Source organism: Sinocyclocheilus rhinocerous, unplaced genomic scaffold (genome assembly GCF_001515625.1).
Source record: "Sinocyclocheilus rhinocerous isolate Xijiao unplaced genomic scaffold, SAMN03320098_v1.1 scaffold1694, whole genome shotgun sequence".
Classification (NCBI taxonomy): domain Eukaryota; kingdom Metazoa; phylum Chordata; class Actinopteri; order Cypriniformes; family Cyprinidae; genus Sinocyclocheilus; species Sinocyclocheilus rhinocerous.
Window position 1 is genome coordinate 891,488 of NW_015626863.1, and position 11,933 is coordinate 903,420.

At 32.1% G+C, this 11,933-nt stretch overlaps 2 protein-coding genes across 3 annotated transcripts; one reads left to right on the forward strand and one right to left on the reverse strand.

Moving 5' to 3' along the window:
* The first annotated feature begins 2,435 nt into the window (after positions 1-2,435).
* On the forward strand, positions 2,436-4,984 carry LOC107718060 (CDK5 and ABL1 enzyme substrate 1-like). The gene is made up of 7 exons (XM_016524999.1): positions 2,436-2,476; positions 2,544-2,643; positions 2,730-2,871; positions 4,003-4,106; positions 4,316-4,422; positions 4,514-4,721; positions 4,811-4,984. The coding sequence occupies exons 1-7, from the start codon at positions 2,436-2,438 to the stop codon at positions 4,982-4,984; spliced, it is 876 nt and encodes a 291-aa protein (XP_016380485.1).
* Positions 4,985-6,665: 1,681 nt separating this feature from the next.
* LOC107717689 (transmembrane protein 241-like) lies at positions 6,666-11,285 on the reverse strand. Of its 2 annotated transcripts, XM_016524528.1 has the most exons (15): positions 11,118-11,285; positions 10,892-10,938; positions 10,721-10,798; positions 10,532-10,613; positions 10,337-10,414; positions 10,102-10,127; positions 9,607-9,658; positions 9,443-9,491; positions 8,780-8,825; positions 8,218-8,253; positions 7,659-7,693; positions 7,491-7,560; positions 7,209-7,302; positions 6,963-7,033; positions 6,666-6,856 (listed from the first exon to the last, which is right to left on the reverse strand). In XM_016524528.1, exons 6-15 carry the CDS (start codon positions 10,113-10,115, stop codon positions 6,799-6,801), a joined length of 525 nt encoding a protein of 174 aa, XP_016380014.1. In that variant the 5' UTR covers positions 10,116-10,127; positions 10,337-10,414; positions 10,532-10,613; positions 10,721-10,798; positions 10,892-10,938; positions 11,118-11,285; the 3' UTR covers positions 6,666-6,798. The 2 variants fall into 2 exon arrangements, with proteins under 2 accessions (XP_016380014.1, XP_016380023.1); XM_016524537.1 differs by lacking the exon at positions 10,892-10,938.
* Positions 11,286-11,933: the final 648 nt, after the last annotated feature.

Below are 11,933 nucleotides of genomic sequence, written 5' to 3' on the forward strand. Positions count from 1 at the left end.
ACTTAATAAAAGACCTATACAGACATAATAAATTCAGACATAATTTAACTAAAATTAAAATAAATAACAAATACAAATAATACAAATCAAACAGTAGTTTACAGTAGTTTATCAGTAATCCTAAAAAATAACACTGCCAAACTCACATGCTAAAAAACAACAACTTACTTACACATAGTAAGAAATGGTTATAAAAACTGAAACCGAAGTGAAACAAGTAGGAAAGAGGAGAAATAAAAAGCGATACTTATTAATATTATAATTAATATTAATACGTGAATTTTTTATTTAGTAACATTTAACTTTTTTTAAGCCTTGTGCTGTGCTAAAAATAATTTGGTTTTAAAAATTTGCTTGTAAATCTGATTATGCTACATTATCACATATTGGATTCAATCTTTTTATCAACTTGTCTTCTTTTAATTAAGTTTTGGATTCATTTTTGAAACTCGTGATCTGAGCTTATGCAGCTTTTGAGTCAACATTTTATTATTAATTTATTTATTCTCTCACTCAAAAACAAGCTGAGAAAAAGTACAAAAACCAAATCAAATTTTGGCGGTAAGTTGTTAAGCCCTGTGTGAGCAGCACAACATGAGGGTTAAACCAAATTTCTGCTGCTGTTTGGTCGCTCCTTGATGCCCAATGAAAGCTTTGCTCCTGAAGCAGAACCAGTTGAACACCACTGACTTACACCATTTATGTTTTTTTTAATATATTTTATTAAATATATGTCTCCGAACAGGTGCTGTGGTCTTTGGTACACTATGTGTTGTGAAGAAAGCCACGCGTGACTCTTCAAGTGTGCTTCAGGTCAGGAGGGCGTTGTTTGTTGTGACAGCTGCAGGGAGCAGCTCTTCTGAGTTTCTTACCTGCTGAGATGGATCGCAGACAGAGGCAGGCGGCTCTCTCTTTCCTCACCAACATCTCGCTGGATGGAAAAGCAGCGGAGGCGAACGGGGCTCAACGTCAAGCTGAGGATGGCGCCAAATTCACGCTTTCAGCATCTGCTCCAGTCATTCGAGCACAAAGAGCTTCAGGAGAACAGCAGCCCAGTAAAGAGGAGTGCGGAGGTCAGACGGGCAGCGAGGTCAAAACATCTCTAATGGACAGTGAATCTAAAGTGAACATCTCTAGAGAGATTCAGAGGTCTAGCATTTTTTTATTATTATTATTTCATTTAAATACTCCCAAATAACTTTAAAAAAAAAGATTTTGTAAAAAAAAAAAAAAAATTGTATGTGTGTGTGTGTGTGTGTGTATATATATATATATTCAATGTCCATTGTTCAATACAAACATATTTTTTTCTGCAATCATACATTATGGGCTATATATATAACTTATTTATTATAATTTTTTTTTTACTGTTTTCTTACAGTAAGTCTTGCACAAGTGTGGTACGGCCCAGGAGCAGCAGACGGGTTCATTTCATCAAAAACATGAGACAACACGATACCCGCAATGGAAGGTACTGCAATGAAAACATGAACAAACTAATTATGACAAATATCTATGAACCAATAATAGGGTAACACTTCACAGTAAGGTCCTATCAGGGTTATTATAGTTAAATAAAATTAAAACTATACCATAAAAACATTTTGTTAATTGAAACAATATTCATTTATTGTAAATTAACTTGATGTTCTAACATAACTAAAACTAAACCTGAAATAAAAATGGATAAAAACTATAAAAAAAAACAAAAAAGACTAAAATGTTAAAAATGAAAATGAAAATATAAAAATAAAAAGTAATTCAAACTATTAATAAAATCTACAATAGTATCATAATGATACTAAAACAACCTATTAGTTAACATTGGTTAATGCAACCTAAGTAACAATGAGCAATACATTTGTTATGGTATTTATTAATATTTGTTTACTTATTAAAATACAACTGTTCATAGCTCATGTTAGCTCAGGTCCATGAAATAATGTCACAACTTTTCTATATATAAAAATATATTGACATATCTTTAAAAAAATAAGTAAATAAATAAATAAAAAACAACAAAATTAATAAAATATAATCTAATATTAAAATGACAGCTGAAATAATTGTTAAATATGATCTAAAGCAACAATCGTTTGAATATAATTGTACTTCTGCGGTATTTATTTATTTCTGCGTCACTGGACTGAAAACACAGATCAAGGATCAAGTGACTCTTCTGAGGAGAACAGCACATGTTTATGACAGCGTTTCTACACAAAAACTCTAGATAAAAACTTGATAAACTCATTTAGATATAAATGTGTTCAATTAAAAGGGAGGAAAAAATATAGATTAAAGATTTGAATGCTAATGCTAGAGAAAATGCATTTTACACTCATGAAATGGTGGTCTTAACAAGAAGGAAATAAACTGTCTAATGTTTATGTTCCTGTAGGATAGTTTTGATCAGAGCCAGAAGAGCTGTATACGGGATGTTTTCTGTCCTGCCCTATCGAGACTTCAGCCAGATCAAGTGAGTCCTGCTCTATTTACATCAGATTTTGAATCTAGATAATCTCACACTCATCTGTTGTCTACAGCGATCAAAGGTTAGACTGCGGCCATCAGAACAACATCAGTGGAGCGACTCAAGACGCAGTGATGCTGATTGATGCTGTTGAACCTGGAGCCAAGGGTAAGGTGAGGTCCACTTGAGATTAAAATGACTTATTTGATCAGTGTAATATTGAGGTTTCATAACTAATATTTTGTTTCCCAACTTTCAGACAGTGTCGTACACAAAACTTCTGTCTCACACTAATGCCTTAAGCAGCAGCAGCGGCGGCTCTGACGTCTTCGCACTGCATTCTGGGTCACAGTGTGTTTTGAGTCCAGCATGTGTCCTCACTCAGACTGGCATAAAGAGAGGTCAGTGAGGAAGAGCATGTTCACATGTCAAATTTACCTTGCTGTCTTGTGTATTTATTTTAATAAATAAATATTTAAATATTTAGTGTTTTTGAGTGACATATCAATTTAGAATGAAAATAATGTACTTTTTTTTTTTTTTGAAAAATTGTTAAAAAGTTTGTCAATTGTAAATTGTAAAATTAATAGATTTATAAGTAAAACTAAGCTACGCATCAATTTAATATGATTAATAATTAAAAAAAATTTCCTGAAAATGTTTCTTTTTTCTTTTAATCTTTTTTTTTTAATTTCCAGAATTCCCTTATTTATTTATTTATTTATTCATTCATGTTTTTGAGTGTCAATTAAAAGCAGTTCATAAATTAAAAATGAATATATTTAAATAAAATTAAGATGTACATCAATTTAGGATGAAAAGAATTTATATTTTTCCTGAAAATGTTTATTTTTTTCTTTTAATCTTTTTTTATGTATTTCCAGAATTCCCTTCATTAATTAATTAATTAATTCATTCATTCGTTCGTTCATTCACTCATTTTTTTAAATTTAAGATTAATGTTAATTTAAGATAAAAAAAATTTACCTTTTTTCTGAAAATGTTTCTTTTTTTAAATAATTTACTTTAGCTTTTATTTTATTTTTTTTAATATAGTAAAACTAAGCTACGCATCAATTTAATATGAATATAATTTAAATTTTTTTCCTGAAAATTTTTCTTTTTTCTTTTAATCTTTTTTTTTTAATTTCCAGAATTCCCTTATTTATTTATTCATTCATGTTTTTGAGTGTCAATTAAAAGCAGTTCATAAATTAAAAATGAATATATTTAAATAAAATTAAGATGTACATCAATTTAGGATGAAAAGAATTTATATTTTTCCTGAAAATGTTTATTTTTTTCTTTTAATCTTTTTTTATGTATTTCCAGAATTCCCTTCATTAATTAATTAATTAATTCATTCATTCGTTCGTTCATTCACTCATTTTTTTAAATTTAAGATTAATGTTAATTTAAGATAAAAAAAATTTACCTTTTTCTGAAAATGTTTCTTTTTTTAAATAATTTACTTTAGCTTTTATTTTATTTTTTTTAATATCCAGAATTCCCTTATTTTTTTTAACATGCAGGATTCAAAGGGAAAAACATTGATGATTATGACCCGAATCTTCTGGATGATCCACAGTGGCCTTGTGGGAAACACAAACGAGTGCTTGTCTTTCCATCTTATACGGTGAGAGCAATCAGTCGATGCATATGAAGTTTGTCATACAAGAACATTTTTGTTCATTATGTTATTACTGTAACATTTTATGACAGTTTCACACCTGCCTTAAAAAATATACTAATGCTGCTTATGGAGGAAAAATTTCATCATTGTAATAATGAAATGCATTTGAAACAGGCATTTTTTTTCCTAGAGATGTGTGTTGATTTTTTCAGACAACGGTCATTGAATACGTGAAGCCGTCCGACCTGAAGAAAGACATGAATGAAACATTCAGCGAAAAGTTTCCACATGTTCAACTGACCCTCAGCAAAATCAGAAGGTACCGGCTTCCTATCACCCAACTTGAAAATATGAATATCTCGAAGCAATGCAATTGTATGTATTATTTTATTGTACTGTGACATTCTCAGTCTGAAAAGAGAGATTCGGAAATTGGCCCAGGAGGATTGTGGGTATGAGGAGCCGACGATTGCAATGGCTTATGTCTATTTTGAAAAGCTCGCCCTGTACGGTAAACTGGACAAGCAGAATCGTAAACTTTGCGCCGGAGCTTGTATCCTTCTCGCTGCCAAAATAAGCAATGACCTCAAGAGGCCAGAGGTCAAACACCTCATAGATGTACGTAAAGCTCTGCGACATCAATATCTGTTCCCTGATTTCTAATTCAATAAATGATTCATTCAGTTCTCACTGTGGACGTCCATTAGAGACTGGAGGAGCGACTGCGGCTGAATCGCAGGGAACTTTTATCACTGGAGTTTCCTGCGCTGGTGGCGCTCGAGTTTAAACTGCATCTGCCACAGCGTGAGATCTTACCGCACTACAGACGCCTCTGTCAGACCAGATCCTCAAAACCCACCCTACTGCTGTTCAGTATTTAGATGCACTGCTTGTTTCGTAAGCTACACACTAAGAGTTAATAAAGATATCTAATATTGCTTCTGTGTTTTATGATTTAATTTTATTTTTCGGAAGAAAAAATTAGAAAAAACAGAAATGGTCAATGAAAATCTTTCATTTAGTATTGCAAAAACTTATTCAAAGAAATGTTATTTCATAATTGAATACACGGGTCAATTTCATAATAGAAGCTTTAGAAATACAATATCATAAAATGTGGCTCCAAAATACAGTAAATGTGACCCTGGACAACAAAACCAGTCATAAGGGTCAATTTTTGGAAATACATCATCTGAAAGCTGAATAAATAAGCTTTCCATTGATGTATGGTTTGTTAGGATAGGACAATATTTGGTCGAGATACAACTATTTGGAAATCTAGAATCTGAGGGTGCAAAAAAATCTAAATATTGAGAAAATCCCCTTTAAAGTTGTCCAAATGAAGTTCTTAGCAATGCATATTACTAATCAAAAATTAAGTTTTGATATATTTACAGTAGGAAATTTACAAAATATCTTCATGGAACATGATCTTTACTTAATATCCTAATGATTTTTGGAATAAAAGAAAAATCAATAATTTTGACCCATACAATGTATTTTTGGCTATTGCTACAAATATACCCCAGCAACTTAAGACTGGTTTTGTGCTCCAGGGTCACACATGTCAATCGGCTCAAACAGAATAATCACAGTACTTTTTGCAGGACTGAATTTTGGGAGTCATTTCTGTATTTGAAAAATCCAGATACCCTAAAAAAATATTATAACCGTCAACCAACCTGCAATAATTATGAATAATGTTAAACATGGGCAACAAACATCTTTTATATTTAACACTAACATGTTTATGGTGACTGCCATTATGTAAAAATATTTTTTTAAACCTACATGAGAGTTACAGAGGGCTCATGTACCAATGTTATCTTATTGATCCTCATACAGAGATGTAAGGTGTGACAGTATTCAGGATATGATCCAGGACTCTCAAAAGTAAACTGCTGGACAATGATGTGCAAAAGGTCGAACACTAACAGCAATTACAAATATTGCTGGTGAAAAATGCGTAATAAGTGCAAAACAGAAAATCTGTTACTATACAATACTGACTACAATAAACTGGCCATATTAAAATGTAGGACTAAAAGAATTATGGTAAATGGTAAACACCTGCTTTTTTCCTGCTATTTCTGGTTTAACATGTAACTATGGAAGCACGCTTCCACCATGGAATAAATAATAAAAAGGTAACTGGCGACTTTTCATCCCACAATTCGCTTTTTTCTTGCAGTTTATATCTCACAATTCTGACTTTTTTCTTGCCATTCCGAAAACAAATATAAACGGATTTATGACTGACTTTCTCTCAATTGTTAGTTTACTTTTTTTTCCACCACAGAATAAAAAAAAAAAATTTTTAATAAAAAAAAAAACAAGTTTATACATTAAAATTACAAGTTAACAGCTCACAATTTTGACTTATTTCTCTATTTTTTTTTTTTTACAGAATTGTGAGAAAACAAGTCAGAATTGTGAAATATAAACTCAAAACTGCAAGAAAAGAGTCAGAATTGTGAAATAAAAAAGCTGTTTTATTTATAAGTTTTATTTATTTATAAATATATTTTATTTTTAAACTCAAAATCAGCAAAAAAAAAAAGAGTTTTGGGTGTAGCAAGGTGAAAATAATCTCATTGAGGCAATTGGCTTTGGTCAATTTATAAAGCCCCTATAAAGAGTTGGAGTGACTTATTTGGAAAATCTTCAAAGGCACTGGCCATATTCTTCAACAAACTTATTGAAATCTGTCTGAATACACAAACAAGGCCTCCCCAGCATAGTTCAGGATGATGCTAATGAGAGATACAAAAACAATATAACATTTATTTCATTATTCACTTCATACTGCAAGTAAATAGATAGCTTAAACTCAATATCTTAACATAAAACTGTTCTCACCAGCACAGAGTCACGGGGCTGAGCACAGAGTTGAATGCGGAAAGTAAAAGGGAAAGACCTGACGCCAGTATCTGCATGCAAGGAGAAAAGAAAACCATTGCACCATTTACATTTAAATTTTTGTGCTGCAATGCATGCGATGTGAAACCAGCCTTTTGCTCGAACAGTACTGACTGGACACAAATAAATGGAGACACTCAAAGGATAATTGTGGTTCAAAATATAATTTTCAGAGGTCTGTCTCACCTTAGCCAGGAAGAACCAGATGCCACAGTGCTCCTGAGACAGACTGCCCTTCAATTTCACGGTTGCCAACATCAGACAAAAGCTGAATATAGCGCTATGAAATGAAATAGATTTCTAATGAGCTTAAGATTTGCACACACAATCAATTTCTTTCAATAAAATGGCAATGCATCACTCATTCTGGACTTTTTGCAGTTGAAATCCTTATTGTAAATATCCAACAAATCATGCTAACTTTCATGCATTAGCACATTTATGATTCCCACTGAATGTTTGTCTCACCTGCCCAAGCAGCCAGTATGGAACCTGTATGAAGTCAGGAGAGGGAAATCTAAGGCACCGGACAGATCACCTGAAAGACAAAACACCAAGAAGTACACATGAATCATGTCAGAAAATTACAGAGCTGTAGACAAAAATAATATAATAGTATAAAATGCATTTTATTACCTGTCGAGTATGCAAGAGAGGCAAGTAACAATGCACTAAAAAAGAAGTATAAAATTAGATGGGGTTGAAAAAATGACTACATATACTGTGTATATGCATTCAAAATTCATTTGTTTCAAAATCTGAGGTCACATATAAAGGATGACTTTAAAGGGTTAGTTCACCCAAAAAATGAAAATTCTGTCATTAATTACTCACCCTCGTGTTGTTCCAAACCCGTAAGACCTTCGTTCGTCTTCGGAACACAATTTAAGATATTTTTGATGAAATCTGAGGGCTCTCTGACACTCCCATAGACAGCAAGGTAACTACCACGTTCAAGGTCCAGAAAAGTACCAAGATGATCGACAAAGTAGTCCGTGTGACATCAGTGGTTCAACTGTAGCTGCCACACGCTCGCGTCATGATACTGTCGTGAACGCGCGTCAAAAGTGATGCAGTAGAGACTAAAACGTGGAATAAAGTCGTTATTTTTGTTTTCTTTGCTTTTCTTTTGTTTTCTTTGTGCTTTCTGTGGCTTTTTGGGTGAACCCTTTAATTTTCAGATTTATCTATTTACCTGGTCATGTAATTGATGAACTGCTCTTCAAGATCACTATAACATTACACATTAAAAACGGCACTTATTATGCATCTACTTAAGAGTTTAAAAAACAACAATATACAACATACAAAACCATTCTAAAAGTTTAGGGTCAGTACATTTTTTTTTTTTTAAGAAATGAATACTTCTATTCAGTAAGAATGCATTAAATTGATCAAAAGTGACATTAAAATACTTTTCTACTAAGTTAAAAAATTTCCCAATTTCCACAGAAACAAACATTGATAATAATAAGAAATGTTTGTTGAGCAGCAAATCAGCATATTAGAATGATTTCTGAAGGATCATGTGAAATTCAGCTGAAATTCAGCTTTTCATCACAAAAATGAATTATATTTTACAAAAGAAATCAGTTATGTGAAATTGTAATAATATTTCACAATTTTGCTGACTTTTACTGTATTTTTGATCAAATAAATGCAGCCTTAGTGAGCAGAAGAGACTTCTTTGAAAAACATTTAAAAATATTACTGACCCCAAACTTTTGAACGATAATGTAAATAAAACATGAAAGCACCTCAGAAGGTTTGTCTTTGTGTTCTTCTGGAATACTTTATATGCACCTAAATTAGAGAAGAGATGAGATTAAAAACACACAGGTAAAATGCACACTTTCATGTGACCAAATCTTAAAGGTCACATATTTTACACCTTTCTGGAGTTTATTTTAGGTTTTGATGTCCTTAAGAATATATATTTGCGGTATAAGTACCAAAAACCATCTCATTATATTTTTACAGCTCCTCTCTCAGGAGCTCTGCTGAGAACAGGTCGATTTTGGCCTGTCTAATTAATATTCATGAGCCTCTCTTCTGATTGGCCTGTTGTGTTCCGAGTGACGCACGGCCAGGCCAACCACAGCTAACTAGGGTCAGCCGATGTCACAGCACTAGCTGGAGGCAGCAAAACAAAGGGGAAACTGGAGGCGGCCCATTCAAACCAGCGCAGATTCGGCTAGTTCGTGAAAAATCACAGCTACTTTATGCAGGCTGTGTGCATTTTACTGTGGACTGACTGTTTTGAAACTTATATGGTAGTTACATAGCACCTAGACCTCAGTTATCATGAAAAAAGCCAGGAAATTTCAGTTTTAACAATATGGGACCTTTAAGCACATCTCTGTAGGTTTCAGATCGTTACTCACAATTCTGAGTCCCACAACAAATAAATTCACACTCACCAACACAGAACAGATGGATGGACGCCCATGTGTAGCCACTGGGACCAAACTGAGAGGTGAGACATATAGAACCATAAAGAGGACATATGAAATGGAGATTTTTACTGTCACAGGAAACAGAGATATTGATAACTCACAGAAAATCCCGGTGAGAGTGAACTTACCCGTGGATTGTATAGCATAAGGCTGCTGGCAGATCCCAACAACATACACATACTATAAAGAAAATCATTTCATCAACAAAAAAGATTCTTCTTCAGTATTTTTCTCTTACTTTCTAGTACAAAGCAAAATTACTTAAGTTATTACGTTTTGTTTTCTGAAAAAAATGTATCAAAATAAAGTGAGTTTATGCTTAAAACAAGAATAAATATTGGCCAGTTGGGTAAGAAAAATTAAATTTGTCTTACCACCTTGTTGGACTTTTTTCCTGTTTTAAGTCACTTAATTTTGATATTTTTTTCATAAAAAAATAATAATTATTAGTCCAATACTTATTACTCCTCAAGTAACTGTATCTTGATTTAAGAATGTTTAGATATTTTTTACTGGAAAACAAGGTAAAAAAAAAAACTCATTTTACAGTGTTGGTATTAATTTAAGAGCATAAACAAGCTCTTTTCAAGTCATTTTGGGCTACTTGGTTAAAAGAAACATACCTTATTAATTTCATCCATGGTGGTTTCTAAATAAAGCAAATATAAAGAAAATTAGAATGGTAGCATGACGAGCATTGAGATATGATTATGATATCTGAAACAGTATGAGGATACTATAGAAACGAGCTGTTTTATGATTTCTAATCCTACTAAATACATATAGAAAGGAAAAAGAAACATGCAAAAAATAGATTTTAGTTTGTTCCCACAAAATAGCAACTATAATCAGACTGACCTCTCTGTGAGTTGCTGTTCCGATGAGAAAAGCGAAGACTTCTGAGACATTTTGTAACACGAAGAAAAAAGGAATGGGCTAAAAAAAGAGCAAAGACAAACATATTTCAACATAAGCACACACAAAGGCTGCATGTTCAGTCCCAACATAGGAAAGACGCTGAAGTTCATATTTCAGCATATATTTTGTACTTACCAAAAGTGACAGTGCTTTGGACCCTGCATAAATGTTACCAATAAATAAGAAGGAGCCAGGAAGCTGGGAAAAAGCTGCAGATCTAAATAACAAACACAGCAAGAGTACAGATATTAATAAACAGATCATAATAAAATGTATAATCCACAAATACTAATCAATGTTTTATATAAATGCATATTTAGTTACCTGGAAAAGCCATTGATTTCAACCCAACCCAGTTTCCATGTAACCAGTAGCAAGAGAGCCCCAGTGGAGGTCTGCCAACTGAAGAAAGTCAATTAATAAGCATAAATATTGAAATATCATGTAAATGAGGAACTGAACTTCAAACCTCATAACCGAGTGATGAATACTTACCCCTGGAAAATGGTTGGAAATGTAAACTTTAAGATAGACAGGACATACTGTAAAGCAAAAAGCAATTCTACATTTTGTGTATTCTGGTACCGGTCAGCATTACTATCATTTAATAATCTAGGACCCACAGCTAAACCACAAAATGTATTTTAGAAAATGCATTATTGTAAATGAAATACAAAAACAACAGGACAAACACACATTGAAGGTACAGTAGTTAGTTTACCTTATTTGTGAAGTAAGATGCTGTGAAAAAGGTGCAGAAAACTAGAGCAAGAATCACTCAAGCAACATTCATTGGATTGGATGCACCAGTAACTTTGGTCTCATAGCTCCTCTAATACTCTTCTTTATTAATGTTCTGACATCTCATCTGTACTTCCTCTGTTCTGTAGGCCACGCCCACCGTGACACGCAACACATTTTTAGCCAATAAAAGCCTCAATGAAATCTGTACTAAATGGTATAGTGAGTAACAAAAATTTTAATTACCCGGAAAATATAATAATATTTTAGCACTTATAATATTATTTAGACTTATTTTATTCTTATTACTGATACCAAATAAAATATTTTAACACGAATTTATTCTGCCATTTTATTTTTATCTTTATTATCGCAGAGTATTAAACTGTTAATAAATTTAGAATACTCAACCATGACAGGAATAAAAATGTAATAATGAAATATGCAAAAAAATATGATGAATTAGATAATTATATTCATAAAGTGATCGCTTTCTATCATGAAAGGAATATTTTTAAAAATGAATTGTTTCGAATGACAAAAATAGAAAATAAAAATCTCAAAAGACTGATTTTTTTTTTTTTACTATTTATGTTTTCATAACATAGAAGAAAAATAAGTGATAATAAGGAAGGCTTTGTTTTCGGAGATCCCATTATTTAATTATTATTGTTTTTATATATAAAGTAGATCACTATAATAAAACTGCTATAAAATAAATACTACAAAATAAATCACTATATTTTTTTATTTGACTTTTATTTTGAAAAACCGAGTCCTGACGTCATATAGGGTT